We start from the raw sequence: 23888 nt of genomic DNA, 5'->3' as shown, positions 1-23888 counted from the left end.
TTGTACTGTGATTGTAAAGCAAAATCGCAGCAGGTGGGTGCATGTTGAAATTTTGAACCATGAATAACAGAGTGAACGATCATTCATTGTACATATATAAAGGTAAACATATATGACAAAACAATTTATTTATTCATATTACATGTTCCTTATTTGAGAATTAACGACGTTACACTAGTTTGAACTTTTAAGAACATAGGGCTATATAATAGAACAGAATTATAGGTATCCTTCACAACCAATTAGATTCAACAACGTCGGCATCAATACGCCTTGCACCTCTTTCCGTATTTTCGTCTAAGCAAGTATTTCCAGTTTGTTCCGATCGTAAGTTGCACTTATGTATATAGCTCTTAAAAGCTAAGTCGAAAATGTATTTAGATGTTTGATATTGCAAAAGTATAACACATACATAGAAATCAAGGGTAATTATAAAATAGTACGAAGAAACTTCAAGATATGTATTTATCGAATTATTAAATTGGATAATAGTTTGTGCCTCTTCTTCCAGAACGGAGAACGGTTGAACAGAACGTGTATCACTATTTGATCTTTGTCTTTTCGCAGACTTGTTCATTATGTGTACCTAAAATTTGTGACATAGACTATTTTTGGAATTTTGGCATGGCAAGGATTATGTTAATATGAATATTTTGCATTTTGGTCTCTAAGGTCTGTGAAAAGGGTATACAAACCACTCGAGGGACTCTGTTGTTATGTTTTCCCATCGACGATACGAACTGTTTCATGACAAGCACTCTGTTTGGCTTATAACAAAATAAGTCGCGAAAAGTCTTAATTTTAGATTTTTATAACAGTGCATCAGTTATTCATAGATTTCAAAAAGGCATATGACTCGGTTAAGAGGTAAGTATTATATGATATTCTTATTGAATTTGGTATTCCCAAGAAACTAGTTCGATTAATTAAAATGTGTCTCAGTGAAACGTACAGCAGAGTTCGTATAGGACAGTTTCTGTCAGATGCGTTTCCAATTCACTGTACGCTAAAGCAAAGAGATGCACTATCACCTTTACTTTTTAACTTTGCTCTAGAGTATGCCATTAGGAAAGTCCAGGATAACAGAGAGGGTTTGGAATTGAACGGGTTACATCAGCTGCTTGTCTATGTGGATGACGTGAATATGTTCGGAGAAAATCCACAAACTATTAGGAAAAACACGGGAATTTTATTGGAAGCAAGTAAAGAGATAGGTTTGGAAGTAAATCCCGAAAAGACAAATTATATGATTATGTCTCGTGACGGGAATATTGTACGAAATGGAAATATAAAAATTGGAAATTTATCTTTTGAAGAGGTGGAGAAGTTCAAATATCTTGGAGCAACAGTAACAGATATAAATGATACTCGGGAGGAAATTAAACACCGAATAAATATGGGAAATACCTGTCATAATTCGGTTGAGAAGCTTTTATCATCCAGTCTGCTGTCAAAAAATCTGAAAGTTAGAATTTATAAAACAGTTATATTACCGGTTGTTCTTTATGGTTGTCAAACTTGGACTCTGGCTTTGAGAGAAGAACACAGGTTAAGGGTGTTTGAAGGTGCTTAGGAAAATATTTGGGGCTAAGAGTGATGAAGTTACAGGAGAATGGAGAAAGTTACACAACACAGAACTGCACGCATTGTATTCTTTACCTGGCATAATTAGGAACATTAAATCCAGACGTTTGAGATGGGCAGGGCATGTAGCACGTATGGGCAAATCCACAAATGCATATAGAGTGTTAGTTGGGAGGTCGGAGAGCAAAAGACCTTTAGGGACACCGAGACGTAGATGGGAATATAATATTAAAATGGATTTGAGGGCGGTGGGATATGATGATAGAGAATGGATTAATCTTGCTCAGGATAGGGACCAATGGTGGGCTTATGTAAGGGCGGCAATGAACCTCCGGGTTCCTTAAAAGCTAGTAAGTAAGTAAGTAAGCAAGTAAGTAAGTAATAAATCTATGTAGTCTTAGACCCAAGAGAGACAACATTTCAAGATAGATACTAGAAACAACCAAAGGTTTTTCACGTTCAAACGGATACGAGTAGAATTGAAAGAGGCGGAGAGAAATTAAAGAAAATTATAAAAATCACATATTCTTATTATTAGCTTGAACAACTACAAGTACTGTTATGACAAAATTGATAAAATAAGATAATTAATCAAGATTGATCAGTTACGTGTTTGGCGCGTGTTGGGACTAATATCGCACATATATAAGGAACTTATCCATATCCAGATTGTGTCTCATGGGATGCTTTGCAAGATGATCGCACGTGGCTTATGTCTTGTCGCCCTGGTGGCTGCAGCCAGCACCACCGCTGTAGTACATGACGCTCAGTCCAAAGCCTACACGTTTCCAGAGGGGTTTCTTCTCGGAGTAGCCACGGCCTCTTACCAGGTTGAAGGAGCATGGAACGAGGACGGTGAGTTAAAATGACATTGCCGAAAATTTAATATTTTGGTCTCCTTTTTCCTCGCTTATTTGACTGGTCGAAAAAGTCAGCATACTTTAAGTTCAGTGCCATTTCCAAGAGAAACTTATAACTTCACAGTGGTATACAAACATTAAGGAGAATTTCATTTTAATATTGATAAAGTCAAGTAGTTTGATGTAGGAAACAATAGTAAATTCAGGCAGACTGGGCTTAACCTGGTTTCGTCTAGGAGCTTGGAGGCACTTAAAATCGTCAACGAAGAGCGGGCGAGAATATGTCCTCTTTGCGGTAGAGGCGAGACATCACTATATTTTATCGGAGTGTGAAGCTCTGAGGAAACGATTCCTGTCAGAGTCCTTCATTACATCTAGCAGGGTATACCTATATACCTACTTGGCAACATACGATATATTAAGTAACGCTAAATTCTGTGAGAGTGTGGGAAAATTTATGGCAAAAGTTCGACAGCTGAGGGTGGAACTGGCCGAAGGTGGAGGGGGCCGAGGAAATAAGGGGAGGAGCGAGTGAGGTAATTAGGGGATAATGTGGTTTTTGTATTTATTGTGTTTTTTTCTATTTGTTTGTTTTTTATTGCGTGTGTATGTGTTTTTTATGTATTATCTTTTTATTTATTACTTGGATTAATTATTGCAGTTTCAATAAGGTGAATAAGGAATTGAATTGAATTGTTTATATATATTTTTTCACTGTGTTCTTTTTTCTTTCATATCTTGCATTTATTTTATTTTTATTATTTTTGTGAAATTTGGTATGAAGTTAGATTAGTTGTAATTGTGATAATTAATGAAAACTGTAGTAGTAATAATAATAACTCTTATTTTACTATTTTATTATTAGCAGTATTATTTTTGTTTTCTTTGAAGATTCAAACTGTGCATAGTTATAACACAAATGGCCGTACGGGCTCGTGTGAAGAATCTTGCGTAATTACATGAGTTTGTATGTAGCAATAAATGCACTACATTCATTCATTCATTCATTCATTCATTCATTCATTCATTCATTCATTCATTCATTCATTCACCATTTCGAAGAGTTTTCAGTACACACTGTTTTCTATGCCCAGTATATTTCAGGTTATTTCTTATCCACTTAATTTTGTATCAAAATTGTTTTTGTCCAATGCTATTTTGTCTAACTTTATTACTGCCCATTGAGACAAACAACCAGCCTGTGTTTAGCTGTATTTGAAGCGACATAAAGTGACTACAAACTATTTGTCCAATAATCTTACAAACTAAATAAGCAATATTAAAAAATCCCTACAGATTTATAAAAGTAAATATATCTTTATAATTGACAAATACATGAAAATATAAGCTATCTTTATCTATTCTAACTTTTCTATTATATTCTATTAGTTTTCCTTGAGGGGAAGAACACGGGCTGGGGACTGCCCTCACACATAGGCTGCTTGGATGGGCCCATTGTACTACCCGAAACGGAATGATTTGCATGTCCTAAAGCCCTCCGTGCTACAGCTTCTCCCTGTGGGCTGCTACCGAACTCCTGTACAGCCTGAGAATCCCTTCTCCCACAATACCGATCCCACGAGCTACCATGAGCCACAGCACTACCAACAGCAACTAATGACCATATACCACGGGGTTCAAAGTTCGGTGACGACCCGCAGTCGACTCTGTACCCATAGGACACAACACAGGAATATGGGAAAGAAGCGGAGGAGAGAGGGAGAAGTGTAATTATGATGACGAAATGAGTCCAAGAGCTAACGCCGAATGTTACCCAGCATTTCTGCTTCAATTAGTTTAGTTAAGGGAAAACCTCGGAAAAAGCCTCGAACAAGTTACTTGTTCCAAACAAGATCTGAATCCATGCCCGCTCGTTTCACGGCGAGATAAGCTAAGCATTACTCCACAGCTGCGCGTCTTCGAACTTTTATATCATTCTCTTTTTCTGCATATTATTTTATTTTCCACCTTGTAGTCCTGAGCTACGTAAGTACAAGCGGTCTATGTTACTGTTGTTGCGATCCCCAGGGTTATGTGCTCACAAAGTTTAAAGTTTTCTATTTGTTGCTTACGAAACAGTTAACGGTTCATATCCTCATTCTATTTCTTTATTTCTGAATGCATTATATGATTTCGATTATCATTTTAACTTTCCTTAAGACCTATAAAAAATTAAATGCGCATAATGATCATTGGAAAGGAAACATATAATCATCATTAACCATGAAGGTTTTTTCCTCTTTTCTGAGAGGTTACTTATATCATAATTTCAAATATTTTATCTGGTTAAAAAATCGTGGTTCCATATCTTTAAATGATTTTTGTCGCATATGTTGTGAATAGTGGAAATGATGTAAAATGTGAATTCAACAACCTTTGTACATAAATATGTGGATGAAGTGACATTGAGCACTTAGAAATATGATAGTATATTAAAATGAAAGATGAATGATATCCGAAAAAGGAAAATGAACATAATATCGAAGAATGAATGAAAGCGGATGAAATATTTGAAAATGGGCTACGATTCTATTCGAAATTCAAAGCTAATCCTTTCACCTAACCAATCAAAATATAATTCAATTAATTAAACATGATTTTAATAATCTTATTTTAAGGTAAGGGTGTGAATATCTGGGATACTCAGACACACAACAAGTCCTACTTGATCGCTGACCATTCCACTGGTGACGTGGCGTGCGATTCGTACCATAAGTACAAAGAAGATGTTCAACTCATGAAAGAAATGGGGGTAAGTAGCACGAAAGTAATATATTAATACTTATCCTTTGTAAGAGACTAATTTAGAGTGTCATATGAGATAATAATTTGTTATCACGGACTAATATCTCAGTAAGCTGTTAGGAACATAGACAGATCTTTGCGCAACTATGTCAATCACAGATTTATCACAATTAGAAGTTCAACCTTAACGTATTATTATTGCGAAACGAGTGTAGCAAGTTTCTTTGAAGTTTTGGCATTTATTGGGTGCAGTGTATCGCTAGTTTTATTTTTTTATTGATTTTAATTGACTTATTCCGATTTTAATGTTTTACAAATTGAAAAAAATATAGCCTATACAAATATACATTATTAAAATATTATAATAAAAGTCGTCTGAAATATAAAGAAGAACAACATGTTTATCCTGCTAGAAGAAATTTTTACATGTCCTTTAGTTGAACCTAAATGTTACACAACCACTGGAATAAATCATAGCCAGGGTTACGTTTCAAGGTTATACAACTCTATTTTGATCTAGGTTATTTTGAGTTTAATAAATTTAAGAAAATAATAGGCAAATTCTTGTCCCTTCTTCCTTTTTCTTAATTTCAATATAGTCTACTATTTATTCATTCCAACTCATATTCTGTTCTTGACTTGATTCTCTACCTTTATCTTCGTAATCATCCCTGCTTTGTAATAATTCTATTGGTTTTGTAATTTTATTGAAACTTTGTTATGTTTCATTTAGTACAAGCACCACCCCTCGAAAACGAGCTTGCTCAAAAGGGTGTGCGCTATGTCATTAATAACTATTTGTTTTGTATTGTATGTAGCAATAAATACTAAATACTATTCATATAAAGAAGAATATTACGTTTTCGAAAAATGTACAAGAAGAATATTATTTCTGGAGTAGTTTAAAATTTTCAACTACTCCTTATAGAATTATAGAAATGTTGTTTAGTTGCATAACACCTAATTTTTCATATAAAATTGACTATAATAAAAGTATAGAAATGAAAAAGAATTTTGTAAACAATCTTCAAGTGGAGACATACATAATACGCGTGTATTGATATTAGTTCTAGTTGAAACATTCAAATTATTAACTTACTTAATTGTTTTCTGGGATCAGGACTATAAGATAAACTTTCAATCTATTTTAAGAGCTCCCCTAAAATGTTTCTGAATTATCTACAATAAAAGAGCACATTTACAGTATATTTCAGTATAATTATAATTGTGCAGATAAACGCGATTAATTTAAGAATTATTTATTGTCCATTTCTATATTAAACTTCATTTTTAAGACTTTGACTTTCATAATATGTCAGATGGGCTTTTACAGTGAAATTTTCATATGCTAACAGGTGGACTTCTACAGATTTTCCTTCTCTTGGTCTCGAATACTACCAAATGGACACGTAAATGTCATAAATCAGGCCGGAATCGACTTTTATAACAATCTTATAAACGAGCTTCTAGCTAATGGAATACAGCCCCTGGTAAGTAAATTATTTTAAATTAAGAAATAATAGTCAAAAATCTCACGCCATATTTTGTTTTTACAAAATTTCTGATTTGATTACTTAAACGAAATGTTGAAGCTTATTTAAACATAAACTTTATGATATAACAAATATATTAATAAAAAACAAATATGAACTCTCTTCCAGGAGGTTTGAAATAGTACATTATGCAACGAGCCTATAATGATAATAATTAAGAAGCGAGCATGGATGTTTATGAAACGAGCGCAAGCGAGTTTCATAATTTTCATACGAGCTTCTTAATTACCATTATAGGCGAGTTTCATACGACTTTTTATGCTCGACCATATTTCTAACTTGAAATTATTCAGATGTATACATTTTATTTGTATCTAACAAGATCGGAAGTGACCTTGTTCTTGGTCGTGAATTGTGAGATGTGCGCAGACGTGAAAGTATTGATTTTTTCCGAGGAACAATAATGTCACTGACCTTGAAGTAATCCCGTTAAACTTGATATAACCTTGGTTATTGAATTCGACATTGAAAAACGGGATGACAAATTGAATTTATTTGAATATTATTTACAATTAACGCTAATTATTATAGTAACAGAACATAACCTTCTGCGACAGTATTGGATTTCCAGCCTCCGTGACTTTTCGCTAATTCTCTTTCGATTGCATATCCGAGAATAATCGATACTTGCGGTTTTATAACGGTACAAAGCTGACTTGTTATTGGCTGAACACCTGTAAGCTGAGTTGTCATTGGCTGAACACTTGTACTTTAATGAGTAGGTGTAGTTTAATGACATGCATTAAAGGACTGCTACCAGGTGTATAATTACTACATTTCGGCATGGTCGAGCATAAATTATATAATGGCATTCATAATCATAAATAGTAGTTTGAATAACTTAGATTTTTACATTTGAAGATAATCGTTGTAAAAGCTGTTATAGTCAAACGAATGAGAAAAGTGTTGTTATTATACAATCGGTAATTTTTTATTTTTTCATTTTTTAATGTAAAGCTTATTTTTGAAAATTTTTACCGATTTTAAAAATGTAACTTTTAAATAACCCAGGAAACATGATGTAACTGCAGTAGTATCAGAAAATTATATCTTGAAATTTTTTGGCAATATATGATAGTCCATTATGACATGTATAATTTTGAAGTTAAGTGTGGAAATATTCAAAACTTAGAAAAATTGTCTCTAAGTTTCAAACAGTAGGCAATGACATACTGACAGTAATAATTAATAGCGGATGTAAAGTGAATTTCAAAAAGTGTTTCGGAACTATAGATACTGTAGGTTGGATTAACCAGCAATTTTTTTATTTAAATCCGCTATTTTTTATAGCAAGAAGATCTCGTGCAATAGGGTCATCATAAGTATCGAAATAATCCGATAGTCTCTTCAGAAATGTTGCACATCGGAGTACATACGCCTATGTCATAATATTGATAACTTCGAAGACATTCAAGTTGTTTCTTACAACGTTCCCTATACTGATCGTCAGTCACAGACATCGCCTGATTCTGAACGCTTTTATGCATTCAAAATAAAGTAATCTTAATCTTCTTGTCAATCTATATACCTAGGCAATTCATAATTTCTGAAGTAGTTGCAATGCTTGTATCTGTTTGCTAATATCACTGTATGCTATTTGTCCAGTTTCTCTTGTGAAGAATATAACATTTGCCGCTTTAAGGAGTCAACTTGTAAACTACAATAAACACCAACTGAAATAACATATAAACCAATATGAAGCACAACGCAACTCATATGTCAACTTCATCGTCCAACAATCGAAAAAATGCATAGTTAACCAGATAATTTAACAGCATGAGGCAGCCCCCCGGGGTACCTCTGGCGCGTTTGCCTACGTATACCGGTACTGAGCTGAGCTCGGTCGTGAGTTACGTTACCGAATAGGCTGATTACCTGATTGTGTTCTTTCCGAGGTATTCCCCAACTCTAAGCGAGTATCAGGTAATCCGATGTCGAAGCCACGGCCTCATCTCGCCAAGCAACATAACAACTGATAAATTGTTGTTAAATAACCAACTAAAAACGGTTTGTGGACTATGCACAGAGTAACTCTAAAACCTGGGCCTCCTTCGTGCCTGACAGGTACTAGTAAATAGGCCTACTTTTGCGACATCCTCCACGCGCTCCATCGATCTTCACACGTCTTCAAGTTTCAAGAAACATAATAAGACATGCACAGCTTAAAGAAATTCGTATGTAGTGGTGTGTTAATATTCTATACAATCTACACTGAACTTAATATCTTCTAGAAGTTGGCTTTTGCTGTACAAATATAATTATACTGATCCATTTAATTTTGATATAGGCTACCATTTATCACTGGGACCTGCCTCAGCCTCTTCAGGACTTGGGCGGATGGCCTAATCCTATCATTGCAGATTACTACGAAGACTACGCCCGTGTTTTGTTTACAAATTTCGGAGACAGGGTGAGTTGGAGATACTATGTACAAATAAAACTGATCTTCAAAAAGATTCCAAATGTAACGTATTTAGTATGTACACATAAAATTGATCTACAAAAAGATCGCAAATGTAACGTATTTAAGGGGTTAGGTACAGCTTCAGGAGTGAAATTTTGGAAATATTCAACATTTTTTTTCCTCCATTATGTATTTTGTACAATAATGAAAATAGTATGTGTAAAACACTGTCCTTCTGCTACATCAAAAAAATATTTTTACGATTTAAAAAAATTATTTACTTTTTTTTATATTTTTTTAAAATTCAGTTCACTGTGCAGTGATAAACCGTTTCCCACATAACTCAAAAACTATCCAACATTCTGTGATGACATTTTTTGTGTGTATTTATCCATATCATATCTAAAATATGATGCAAAACCACTTCTCTACCTTTGATAGATTGATAAAAAATAAATTCCTTTTTAAAATGGTATAATATCAGTATTTTCTTCTAACACAAAATAAAAAAAAAAGTATTATTTGTTAAGGAATGTAGTTGAAAGAGCATGATATTGTAAACATGAGTTTCAGCAATAAAATGACAAAGAGAGAGAACATGAAAAAGTTAACAAGTGTATGAGTTATGAGGGAAACGCTTCATCACTGCACAGTAAACTCCCACCATTTTGAATTTCGAAAACAAAACTATAAATATATTTTTAAATCGCAAAAATATATTTTTTTTTCATATAGCAGAACGACAGTGTTTTACACATAGGTAAGTTACCAATTTTCATTATTGTACAAGATACAGTAATGGAGGAATAAAATGTTGAATATTTCCGAAAATTTTACTGCTGTAAGCTGTACCTAACCCCTTAACATGTATCATCAAAATCATCATCATCATCTTCTTCTTCTTAAAGTTACATATACATGAAAGACCATAAATAATATTAGAAAATGCAGGCTTTAAATTTCTAAAATTTTACAAGAAAATGAACTCACAAGTGCATAAAAATTACAATGTACCATAACAATACTTAATAGAATGTAAATAGCTGATAAAGTATAAAAAGTTACTGATAATAATTTTTAAAAGCCTGTTTTATCAGAGTATGAAAACAAATTATGCAGTTACATAATTTGGTGCCGGAGAAATGGTTATGCGCTCGCCGGTAACCACGCTAGCAATGGGAAACGAATCACCCGCCTGTAATAATGTCGCTGTATATAGAGCAAAATCAAGAAAATTCTAAAATAAATTAATGACAATATTTGTGATAACAGACGATAATATAGTTCTTCAACATAATGCTATCTAATTATTCAAATCTGCTTTACAGGGAGCTTTACCTGAAAGACTAGATTTGCATAATATATACGTCACTGTTTACGTTAACAGAAAATCACAATTCCAAGTCACACAGAGATTGTGTGCACTCGATGTGGGTCTCTCGCGTTTCGTCAGCCCACGTGAGTTGTGTGGATATAAAGGGAAAAGTTGAGACGTTGTCGGGTGGAGTTCCCGGTTAGCTCAGTTGGCAGAGCGCTGGTACGTTCAACCGGGATCGATACCCGGCCCCGGAACAATTTTTCCCTTGAAATTATTCAAATCTGCTTTACAGGGAGCTTTACCTGAAAGACTAGATTTGCATGATGCTATATAGATAGAATTAAATCTTTTCAAAAGTTAATAATGATTTGGAATTTGGATTTGTATTCTATCAAAGCCAATTTGTGTATATTTTATCATTGACATCTTTGAACCATTCAAAATTGTATATTAGTAGTAATAACTAAAGTGATATGATATTCTGACTACAGATAAAGTACTGGATCACATTCAATGAACCTTCAGTTTTCACGAACGGCTACGAAGACGCCTCAGGCCACGCACCCAGTATAGGAGCAGCTGGATTTGGAAGATATTTGGCTTCTCACACTCTGATAAAATCCCACGCAAGAGCTTATCATCTCTATGATGACGAATTTAGAGCGACACAGCAAGGTATCACAAAATATTACACCTACGAGTATATACAGTCACGAAGCTTGAGTTGTTGAGAGTACTAGGAAGAATAGACTGTGCCGGTACTATTTCGCATTGTCTGTAATGAGGCGATAGTAGCGATCCTAGTAGTTAGCAACTATCTATAGATGCATATTCCCTACGTATTGAGCTTCGTGACTGTATACAGACGTGGACAAATTTAGACTAAAACGTTTTTCTTGGAAACAATATAATTCGTCATATCAACTATCAGTATAATTCACAGAGTCTCTATTGTTGTAAATATGATTGTTACATCTTATAGTATATTTTTCCAATGGTTAAGTATATTTTGTCTGGTTGTGTTGGTACTACTGATGTTTTAATTATATACTGCAGAAGATATTCAAGAGTCTGTTCTCCTATGGCCTGCAAGAAGACCGGACATGAACGAAATTGAAAATCTGTGATCTATACTGAAGAAGAAAGTGAACAAAAAGACGCTTGCAACAAAACATGGACTCATTTAAGCACTCCCTGATATCTGGCTAAATGATGCTGATATTCAAAGAAAGTGTCAAACTTTGGTTTCCAGCATCCCAGACAAAATCAACGTGTTAATAAAGAATAAGGGAATGTTCACAAAATGTTACTAACCTCCAGACTCCATTTTCTATTCATTATTTCTGTGCAAAATACATTTTTGTTCATTATTTCTACCGATAAATACATCCTTGTTACACATATAATTAATTTAGTCTAATAATTTGTCCACGTCTGTTTACTAGACTGTGATTGTGCGTCATCTCAATAGCTTGTCTACGAAGAATGCAACATTCCTTACATTGACTTTGTTGGAAAGAATTATCTTCATTACACAAATCATAGTCACAGCAGAAAACAATATATTTGTATACTTCGACGCCAAGTAACTTAAATAAAGTTGATTGGTTCACGAGATCACGTGACTAAACAAGCGCAGAATAAGTCAGACTACATTCATTCATATGGCGATTACCGTAATATATTTATGTTGTTGATGTTAACAGGCAAGGTTGGCATCACGCTGAATATCGGATGGTGTGAGCCGTTGGAAAATAGCACGGAATATGAAGAGGCTTGTGAACGGCAACAACAATTCGAAGTATGTATTGGCTGTGTTATTTTATTTACTATCTTAGTGACTCTTTATATTGTCTAAGTAATTCATTATTGATAAACACGATTAACATTCGGAAAATACGGACTTAACTTCTAGCATTTCTCTTCTATCTTTTGCACCTTCATAAAAATGTCAAAGTATAACTTTGAAAGAGATCACGTCAGCTGAAAATAGTACCAATCTCTTTCGAAATTTATAAGTAAGAATGTTAAGTGAAGCTTTCTTATGTGTCAACCATTATAGAACTTGATAAAATACCTTCAAAATACCTCGTATTTATAGTATTGATTAGTAGAAATTGATGTGATCACTGGGAGAGCTGTAAGCCCACCCAACCCGCCCTAAATACGGTACGTACCTTACTTATATATAAAAATCGTCGTATGTGAACGAAGAATACCGCCATATTTCTTAAATGTAACGGTGGGTTTCAGTGTTGCCAACATAGTAATAATACTACACACCTAATCAAACCTAACCTAATCTCTCTCATAATACTGCACACCTAATCAAACCTAACCTAACCTGTCACATAAACACACTTAATCAAATCTAACCTAACCTGTCTTATAATATTACGCACCTCTAGTAACATTCCTCACATTTAGTATCATTTCGCTTTCAAGTATTGCCGGCCCTGTCAATCGCGTCGGTTGCTATCTAGTGGAAGTGGATCGTACTAATTCTAAAAAGAATATGGCGACTTTCATAATAATTAATTTTACAAGTTTCGTGATATACTAAAATATGTGTTAATGTAGTAATAATTATATATATATATATATATATATATATATATATATATATATATATGGTACAATAAGATTTGAAATGTGTTGTGGTTGTGATAAAAGTATTGAAAATTGATTTATAGCGCCACATTGGCAGTGACAAAAGTGTGCAATATTCGTTCAGTGGTTGGTGGATGCTCTAGGTTGACCCCCATTACTCTTCCGTCTACTTATTACAGAACAACTAAACGCTTCCATATTTAAAATGATATTATTTTACACTGTGATATTATCAACTGTACAAATTGGCAACATAATTTTTATATATTTAATGTAGTATTATAAGAAAGTAGGATAGAATTTTTAGACATATTCTAAATGTTTTCTCTAAATCGTAGATATAGAAATAGGCCTACCTAGCGTTTCAGAACTGAATACACGAGAATCTATTTGCTTTTTCCGCTGCTTCCCAAAGCTTATTATCTTCATCTTCCTTCCACTCTTCTCATGAAGGAACTAATATGGAGCTAACAAACATTGGATGTTTCAACATCTATAACATAGAGCAAAAACCGAAATACTTTGCTCGATGATGAACACCGTGAATGTCTTAAATCATAGAAGTATCTTTGTGTACATGAATGTTGCCACTCTATTTGTCTCTCCAGTTACATAATTATTTGTAAGAGATTATCTTTAAACGAAAATATAAATTTGTTTCAGATGGGTTTGTATGCAAATCCCATTTTCACTGACGAAGGTGACTACCCGGCAGTAGTGAAGGAAAGAGTTGCTGCCATCAGCAAAGCTCAGGGTTTCACGAGTTCAAGGCTACCAACCTTCACTCAAGAGGAAATTGAATACATCAGAGGTAACAGACACGCGTGCAAGACTTTCTGTGATTATGAATGAACAACCTAAAACTGATAGATAGGCTTTCTTCTTTTTCAAGATATATCTTTCGCTTCCATGTTGTTTTTGTATAAATATCATGGAGACTGAGTAAAGATTACATGAGAGATTAAACAGCACATCAAAATGGAACTCTCATTTACTTATACCTATTATCTTAATTAGTTTTGCACGCCATGTGACACATAGTAGGCTACACGTCGAAATGATACGGTATACAGTTGCTATCCCGTTGAATTAGGAACCGTCGAAATACTTCAATTGAATTAAGGTTAGTGGCATAATAGGGATGTAAAATTAAAAAAAATAATAAATAAAATTGAGTAAAAGAATAAATAATCCCCTCAATATTTTAAGAAACGTATACCGCCTGTTGATAATTATTGTTATATTGTAGAAAAAATAATTAAATTTATGATAGATGTAAGTATTCATTGTTGAGGCGGAAATTAACAGAAAGTGGTTCAGATACGTTCTAGTTGTCATAGTGAATGAAATTTGCTGATGAGCAAGTATTCATTGTTAAGAAAGAATATAAGTTTGTTTTAAAGAGACAGTAGTTAAGATGTAGTCTAATTCTCATAGTGAAAAGGAATTTGCTCACAGAACAAGTGTCAATTGTTGAGGCAGAATATGATTTTTTTTTACAGATTACATTCTAGTTATCATAGTGATGAAGGAATCACATATTTTGGTTTACTATGTATTATTTCTATAGATTCAGTTCAGTTTATACGTGTATGGTATAATATTAATCATCGTAGTTCAAGGTTATACATATTTCTGGTAGCCTAATTCTTAAGTAGAAAAAACTTCACATTTCTATTACGTTTTAAATTTACAAATATTTTTAGACCGTTGTAAACATCTTACATCTTTAGCAACGCGATGCCATTGCATCTCTACTAGTCAAGAAGAAGCGTAGATATTCGGCGAGGAAATAAAAATGTTTTACTTGCATCGATTACAGTACAAGAAATTATAGCTATACTGACCTACCGGTACTTATTCGCTAAGAAGGAACTCTATTGAAGACAATGCTGAAGGAACTAATAAATCGGGGCTAATTGTTAACAAATATCAATTATTGTATATTATTGGTTTATATTATGGTTCATACGAACCTTTATAGTACTAAACTAAAACTATATTTGCATAAACATTTGCTAAAAGATAAAATGGTGTCATTACAGGTACTCACGACTTTTTTGGTCTGAATCATTACTCCACTTATTTGGGAAGCCCATTCGATGACAGCGGAAATCCACCAGCCTTCTACAAAGACATGGGGACTTCCACGACACAGGATCCCAGCTGGCCTGGCTCAGCATCTTCCTGGCTCGCTGTAAGTACAAGTGCAAACTGTTTCTAGACTCTGTAACAGAGACTTGCCTGTAAATTGCAACTGTTGTATTCTTTGTCCGGCCAATGTAGGGTTTAGGTAAATATTAATTTTTTGGTCCTACAGAATACATCTTTTATAGTAATAATTGATATGAGAGGAGAAAAATTCGCTCAGTTGAGTGACTAGTCACTTGGTGGTCGCGATTCCACAGTAATATCACAGTCTACTATATACAGTCACGAAGCTTGAGTTTTGAGGGTGCTAGAAACAATAGACTGTGCCGGTACTATTTCGCATTGTCTGTAATGAGGCGATATTAGCGATCCTAGTGGTGAGCAACTATCTAATGTTCGCATATTTACTACGTATTGAGCTTCGTGACTGTATATACTAGACTAGACTGTGGTAATATGCACTGCTGCTCGAAGAATCTACGTAAAGATTAATTTTTTGGTCCTACAGAAGTGCATATTACTGTGGAATCCCAGCCACAAAGTCACTCAACTAAGTGGGCTCCTTGTATAATGACAGTTGACTTAATATAAAATGTCAACATACATGTCGAACTTGGAGTCAGGCCACAAAGGAAAAAACACTGAAGGAGGGGGATTAGATACTGTGGGGTGCTATAAATTGAACTTCGCCATAGCTCAATGGTTAAAGCGCTTGTTATGGAACACCAAGGGCCCGGGTTCGATCCCGTTGCTGGCGAGAATTTTTCTCCTCTAATATCAATGTAGGGTTGCCAACTGTCCCGTATTTAGCCCAAACTTTTAACAGTCTCCCCACTGTCGTATTTTTCTTCCCTTCGAGCATTTTCCTCCCTTATTTTTGCATAATGCAAAAATATATCCGAAACATTTAATTTTTTTATGATCGAAGGTGATTTATATTATGAATTCAGTTGTACCAGAGGTGCACTGAAATGTGCAATCTCTGTAGGAGGTAATACTTACCGGAAATAATTTCAGGAATCACAGTTTAAAATCAAACAACGTTAGAGATAGAAATTCATTAAAAAAAAACTAACGAGTTGTGTTGTAAGCATATCAGGCAGCAGGTCACGCAGAGAATGTTTTCTCTTATGAATCGTAAGTGAACAGATGTTCGAAACAGGAGCACGAAACATCTAATCAAATCAGAACTGCAATTCACAGTCGACTTCAAATACTCATGCAGGGAATGTTTACAATTTGTTTGAAACTATTATGCAAGGCAAAATGTCTCAAAATATTCGTAATTTAAGTCTGACTGAATTGAATAATTTGTCAGTTTTCTATGTGAAATATTGCAGATCACTGAGTCTCCCTTATTTTCTTCAAAAACAGTTGGCAACTCTAGGCCAATGTAATAAAATCATTGTATTATATAAAATTACAAATAGCTCCTAATTAATTAAACATTCATGTATAAATTAAAGCATTACACAATACCATTATTTCATTAACATAAGAAGTACGACAAATTTTCACAGAATAATTCATAGTCCTCTACATATCACACGCCAAATTATTTTCCTTTCTCTGGCTTGCAGTTAGCCGAGGAGCTAGAGCGTCGGCTTTCAATGCCGAATTTGGTATTTTTCGCGGAAATATTCCGTTTCCCTGCTGAAATTCTACATAATATCAAATAGTCGTCAGTAATATTCCGGAGTAATTTTAAAAAGCATCTTAAAAATCATCAATCCTATTCTGCTTAATGTAAACTGAACAGAGAGCTATTGAAAAGGAAATTTTAAAAGTAATTGGCAATACGAACACTAAATAAAAAAGCAGATTTCACAACGTCAGACTGAAATTCTCTTTAAAATGTCAAACATACAAGTAAATACTGGAAATTTATCTGCAAAAACTCTAATATGAAAGGTTTCACCTCGCATGTTGCACTATGGTTAAAGCAATGACGGCCAGTCGATAATAATGTTCTCAGCACGTTACATCTATTGGGAGAAATTCTAGGTCATCTGTTAACTCTCCGTTAGATAACCCCTTGTCGTCCTCCATTGTAACTTCTTAGAGTTCCAACAAAAATATACCAAGCCCGGATTCGAATCGAGTTGTGGAAGTGAAAATGTAGTTTATGCCCTTCTTAGTCGTATTTAATTATCATAAAAGTATCTTGACCAAAGAGAAATTTTAATTAATTTGTACAAGCAATATTTATTTATTTTAGAAAAATAAAATTTACTTCAAAATTCGTAAGCAATTTTCGATGAGAAAAAGATTTAATATTCAAATAATCTGCTTTTATTATCTTTTATACATAAAAATCTAAAATACTGTATTACTTCTGATATCAACATAATATAGGCCTACGAGTATATTTAATTGACGAAATTTCTTCTGTAGAAAATGTGATTTTATGAGATTTATACTAGAATTTCTAGGTATATACCAATATAAATTTATTTGTGGATATTCTTCAGCCCTTAAGGATTAACGAAAGTCTTGAAAGCAGTATTATTATTATGATTATCATTGTTAAGGTGTTGCGTTTTTTGCAGGTTGTACCATGGGGGTTCCGGAAACAGATTGCATCCATTGCACAAAGATACAATAATCCTCCTCTGATAGTCACTGAGAATGGCTTCTCAGACCATGGAGAATTGAACGACAATGGTCGTATTGATTATCTTACTGTAAGTACTTACATTTCCAGTATTAACCTTTAGAACGTGAATTTTATGCAAAACACTTCTACAGGGAACAAATTATGACTTTAAACGATCATATTTTTAAATATAACCTACATGTTTCTCTTAGTATTTAGCTCAATCACTGTACAGGCATACGAGTACAAATGGATAGGATTGCCAATTATTTTATTGCAAAAATAAGAGATTAAGGAACCGATAACGTTTCACTTAGACAATAATTGTCATGAGTTAATCATGTCACGCTTTGCTCCCCCCCTCTCTCTCTCTCCGCCTGTAGATTTATATTATAAGAACTTCTCTAAATTTCTCCGCTGTCGCCAAGTTAGCTAGAATAGAGTCTCAGCCATACTATTTTTCAGGATGTATGAAAGCCTGCATTTTTGGTATCTTTTGTCTCTCCATCACTCCGAAAGTATTCCTCCATGATTCTGATGAAGCTTCTGGTCAGATTTCACTTTGGAGAAGAGAAGTTTGTCCTTTTCCAACGAGCTACACTGTCGGCCCCTGACCAAGTCTCTGGACTATTTTAATATTTCAAGAGTGTACATAATCATTCCTTGCAGGCCTACATTTCCCTCACTGTTATCTCACTTATATTTCCCGGGTAATTAATTCGAAACACAACAATTTTCACCTAATTCAAACATTTCCACTATGCAGCCTAAATTTCTGATTTTCTCAAGTCCTTGAATCGATTCCCGTGTAACTGATTCTGTATTCAGCCATAGCGAGTAATTGTATTCTGTGTGAATGTCAATAGTTCTGTTCCTTTCCGTGGTCAGCCATTGCGAATCTTTAATATTACGACTCAGGATCGATAGCATATGTGCTCTGGCACCTTTTATCCCAACTATCGACAACTCTCATGTTCTTCGCCATATTTAATGCTCTAGCCAAACATTCTATGCATATCCAACCCGACACATTCATATCTTCTACTACGTGAACCAATATTCATGCATCACATTATTTCACCAAACCATCCTTAAACCAACATAGCTACTTTCAATTTTTCCTCCCTCGACACCAAATTTCCAGCTTATTGTCGTGATCGATTCCCGTTTCCCCTCACTAGCTCAACTACACCGTCCAATTAGGTACGGTAGAATCACTATACAATCGACATAATTATAGCCTGATTAAGTTTCATATTAGGATATAACTGTATCATTATATAATGTTCATTTTCAACAAAAAGACGTTTTGTTTAATATAAATGTGCAGCATGCATATTCAATACATAAAATCGAAAAGTTATATAGTTAAGTACATAATTTAAGTTTCTAATGTTTATTAATGTAGGCCTATTACAAATTTATTCTCTTTTCACTAATAGTCCTAAATTCATTAAGTATTATCGTTGAAAATATAAATTATAATAAAGATATTTTAACAAAATTCTTACACCGAAATACGTAATACAGATGCCTGACAATTATTATTTTACATCACGGAAAGAATAGAGAAAAAAATTGAATTGGGTATGGGGGTGGTCAAGAGTAGAAACTGCGACTAGTGCTTGAAGGCTATTACGTTTTGGCGTGTATTCCATTCCTGGCTGTATTCTTTCCGATGTTTTCTTCACCTGTAAGGCGAATGTAAGGTAATTTCATGGGGAATCTCAGACTCATTTCGCCAAAATATGATTCCTCTATCACCAATTCCATCGACGTTAGATAATCGTGTATCTGATACAGAGACCTTAAATAACAATTAAAAAATAAAACTAGGAAAATTTTTGTAGACAGGAGATGAAGGAGAGATGCTTGATATTCTAAGGTATACAGGCGAGTTAGGCCTGCTGTTTCAAAAAATCAAGTTTTAAAGGACAAGCAGAAATTTTGGACCCAGAATATATAATGCATTTATCAGAACTTACCCTGGAAACAAATTAGATTAATTATCCAATTGTTTTCTCTTTTCTTAAACTAATTGAGTTTACAATTGAAATCTCCTACTCATGTATTAGTTTTGTAGTTCCTATATTTGTATACATTATATCTGTCTGTATTTTACTCTATATTAATGCTACGGTACTGAATGAACGCTCCTTCAGTTTAAAATTGAAGTTTAATACATATGTACTTTTGTAGTTTCTATATTTGTATATTATTACATGCTGTCTTTATTTTATGCCATATTTATGCTATTGTACTGAATGAATACACTTCAGTTTTGTAAAATATTTTGTATTACTAAACTGCACTGCGCCCGAACACGAGCTTCTGCTTTTCCATGCTGCAATTCCTAATGTGTTAAATAAATCAATGTGAATTTGAACAATAATACTTTGAAGCTCTGTCTTTCCACAGAGCTACCTGACTGAGATGCTGAAAGCCATAAATGAAGACGGATGCAACGTGTTTGGCTATACAGCGTGGAGTTTCATGGACAATTTCGAGTGGAACAGTGGCTACACGTGAGTTACATAATTACAGCATACTCATATGTCTCGCTGTGTGCATAAAAGAGGTAAAAACTGCTAGAATGTCTTATTGTGACTTAGATCTACCTCTCATAGTGCACAATGGTCTACGTTGAAAAAAAAAGTTGTAAAAGTGATACTTCTTTGGGAAGATTAACGTAAAGTTAAAAGTTTGTAATTAATAGAGCCCGGAATTTTAGATGCTAAAAGTTAAGAATGACACTGAGTGTAGATGAATAGAAGTGGTGCCCGTGAGGAGGGTTTTAAGTTTAGTTCACAAGAGTCCGATATGTAATAATAGACTGCTGAGTCAGAAGCACTGAACAATGGATCTTGTAAACCGTGCGTTAATTTGTAAGTGGTGGTTAAGAGGATTAAAGACCTTTAACGATATCAAAGCGAAAATACTGAATGACAAGAATGGAATCTCAAAGAAGTGGAGGCATGGCAATTATCTTGTAAATCGTGCGCTAGTTTGTAAGTGGTGGTTAAGAGGATTAGAGACCTTTAGTGGTACCGAAGGGAAAATACAGAATGACATTTCAAAAAAGTGGGGGGATGGCTTCTATATTTATAAAATATAGCGAGGAACAATATTAACTTTTAGCACCTAAAATTCCGGGCTCTAGTAATTATGTACTTTATGTATACTATATTCTTTTCCAATGGCAGGGCCGTTAACTAGCTGATGTTTACCCTCACTCTACGAGCGTATTCATAGTTATCGCTGGTATCGAGAAATGCACACCACTTAGTTCGTCTGAGACTATCCAAAGTGTTGAACTAGTAATGAATGATTATGAAGATGATGATGATGATGGTGTTCGTGGTGGTAATGGAGAATTATTGGGATGTCAGAGGGTAACTGGTGTACCCAGAGAAAATCCCTTTATTACTTGTGCTTGCCAAGCACAAGTTATAAATTTAGGTTCAATGATTGAGCTGTTTGGACTTTTTCCATTGCTAATTTTCAAAATTGTAGCACAACGTCAGGTTTCATTTAGGGTGGAGCGGGATTTGAACCCGATCCCTCTGGCTCATAACCCCACCGAGCTAGCACTGAGACACCGTGGTCGTTAATTTTATAACAGTGTATATGTGAAATTTGTGTACATACATGTGATATGTGTTTAAAATGTATAAGTTTTCGACCATGAATTTCTTAAGCCTTGGTTTTTCTGAACTGACGCATGCGACGTGCGAGGCTCGCCTCGTATAAATCCGAACTACACGAGAGATAGTGAGTGGTTTCTGTAGCTGCGAGATGTGCAGACCTCGCACCTCGCACGTCGCATGCGTCGATTCAGAAAAACCAAGGCTTTAATCTTCTTCTTGCCATTCTTTAAGCATTAGATCTTTCGATCTTTTGCGTCTCACTGGTCCGTCTATATTATTTCTGTCTTCCAATATTTGTTTCTATTCTCGGTTTGTAACTCAGGAACTCCTTGGTATTTTTATCCTCCATCCTTTTGACGTGATCTATCTACGCTTTTCTATATTAGTCCACTTTTTTTTTATCGAGTTCATAGTTTTCTACGCGGTTCCAAATTTCATCGCAGTGAAGTTTATTCCTTCTCGTAACTCTCAGACGTCCTGTTAGAAACTTCATTTCTGTTGTTTATTTATATATTTGTGTCTATAGTGCATGTTTCACTGCCATATAGTCCGCATGGGACTGCCATATTTTTGTAAAGCTTAATATGTGTGTCTTTTCTAATCTTGCCTTTAACGTTCTCCTGATAGTACCAGATTTTTATTAAATTTTTGTATATTGATATAATTATAATAAAACATTTCTGTTAAGAGATTTCAGACTGGCAGTTATTTTATTTAGAAGAGTTTTTAATTTTACTCTTTTTTGAAATTGCGTGAAGATTTAGTTATCAGATTATTATTCCTTAAGTCGCCTATCCTGTTGACTTTGTTATGTGAGAGGAGTCCTTTTTTTTTACTGTTGAAAATTGTCTGTTGTTACATAAATATAGAAAACTTTTTCAGAATTCATTCTCAAAATCTTCAGATAGAATTCATAATATTCTAAGTTTTTTAATAATGTCACAAGAAAATTAGGATTTATTTTCACTCATGAATGATTTCAAAATATATTTAATATTATTGGGCCTATAAATTTCACTTGTTTTTACTTAAAACATGACGTACAAAAGTTTGCAATAATATTTCTGTTATACATATGTGAAACAGTCAAATTTTCGAATCACGAAATTTTAACTTTAATAAGAACAAATGAAGTTACTATATTATCATAGTGCCAGAAATTATACAATTTCACCAATATCGTATTTAAAACTCATTTACAGGGAGAGGTTTGGAATGTACTATGTCGACTTTGATGATCCAGAACGACCACGAACGATAAAGGATTCAGCCAATGTATATGCAGAGATTATCAAAACAAGACAAATTCCGGAACGGTTCCGGAAATGAACGTCGGCAAGAAAGCGTAAAACATAACTATAGTTCTCTTTTCAACTTAACATGTGTGTTTTATCTTTAAATATTAAAAAGTTCTGTTCTCACAAATATAGCGATTTACATATTGAAGTGAAAGTAAAAGAAACATATTATTACTGAACTGTGTGCAAAAATTTGTAATCCTATTGTCATAGCAAGGGTGTATGTATTTAATAAATAATAAAACACTGATGAAACATTTGTTTTTTATTTTATTATTTCAACAGATGCCGAAATAGTTAATTATTCAAAAAGTTTCTTAATTACAGGAGAGTGATAATAATGTATATCCCATTAATTGCTTACAATATTTTATCCACGTCGCTTATTAATAATTATTTTAAAATAATAATTTATAATAATTATTTTTAAATAAAAGTATCATCACTCAATGTAGACTAGACGTTGAAGTCCACAGATCATACAATGTCTTTAATTACCGTGGTAACCTAATATTGTTTTTCCACTCCTACTGCCGTAAGTATGCTTTTATTACCTTGTTTTTAGTGAAGTAAATTATTACGTAAAATGCGGAAGAGAAAAAAAAAACATTATATGCAATTCATGAGTTAAGTAGAATTTACTAGTCTGGACTACTTAATTGCAAGCTCGTCCTGAATTAGTAAAAACTACTTATCTCCCTTAATATATAAATAACTATTACGATATTTACAGCTAATAGGCCTTCTGAAAGTAAAAAATATGAATTATTTAGTTAAAATGAGCGATTCTGAAGAGTTTATCGCGTTGAATGCGGTAATGAGTTGATTACAGCACTCAAGTGCTGTAGTGGTGCGAATGAGCATTCCTTTAATCGGATCATTAGTGGTTCGAATCCGAGTATTTTTTGACAAGTGTGTAATTTTTTGTTTATTAATAATAATTAATAATTTATTTATTAAATCTGGCAGAGCTAAAGGCCCATTCACAATGAAAATTAAACATAACCGTAATATAAACACAGAAGTTTGCGCCCAGGCTACCAAATGGGATCATTCACAATGATTCACATAAGCATTGACATAAACATTACCATAAGACGTTAATATGAAAGTTTGCAAACT

At 33.9% G+C, this 23888-nt stretch overlaps 1 protein-coding gene across 1 annotated transcript; it reads left to right on the top strand.

Annotated features, from left to right (window-relative positions):
* The first annotated feature begins 2247 nt into the window (after nt 1-2247).
* Nucleotides 2248-23025, top strand: LOC138708985 (myrosinase 1-like). Its single transcript, XM_069839409.1, has 11 exons — nt 2248-2439; nt 5063-5196; nt 6545-6679; nt 9030-9152; nt 10956-11139; nt 12171-12265; nt 13738-13885; nt 15120-15271; nt 17775-17909; nt 20240-20346; nt 22671-23025. Exons 1-11 carry the CDS (start codon nt 2268-2270, stop codon nt 22795-22797), a joined length of 1512 nt encoding a protein of 503 aa, XP_069695510.1. The 5' UTR covers nt 2248-2267; the 3' UTR covers nt 22798-23025.
* Nucleotides 23026-23888: the final 863 nt, after the last annotated feature.

Source organism: Periplaneta americana, chromosome 11 (genome assembly GCF_040183065.1).
Source record: "Periplaneta americana isolate PAMFEO1 chromosome 11, P.americana_PAMFEO1_priV1, whole genome shotgun sequence".
Lineage (NCBI taxonomy): Eukaryota > Metazoa > Arthropoda > Insecta > Blattodea > Blattidae > Periplaneta > Periplaneta americana.
The sequence above is the reverse complement of the archived record's forward strand: the minus strand, read 5'-3'. Positions and strand labels throughout refer to the sequence as shown.

Excerpts from the sequence above, each read along its gene's own strand:
- LOC138708985 (XM_069839409.1), top strand. The coding sequence starts at position 2,268 with ATGCTTTGCAAGATGATCGCACGTGGCTTATGTCTTGTCGCCCTGGTG. Across the intron at positions 13,886-15,119 it reads GGAAATTGAATACATCAGAG|GTACTCACGACTTTTTTGGT; the intron begins GTAACAGACACG and ends GTGTCATTACAG. Across the intron at positions 15,272-17,774 it reads CAGCATCTTCCTGGCTCGCT|GTTGTACCATGGGGGTTCCG; the intron begins GTAAGTACAAGT and ends CGTTTTTTGCAG.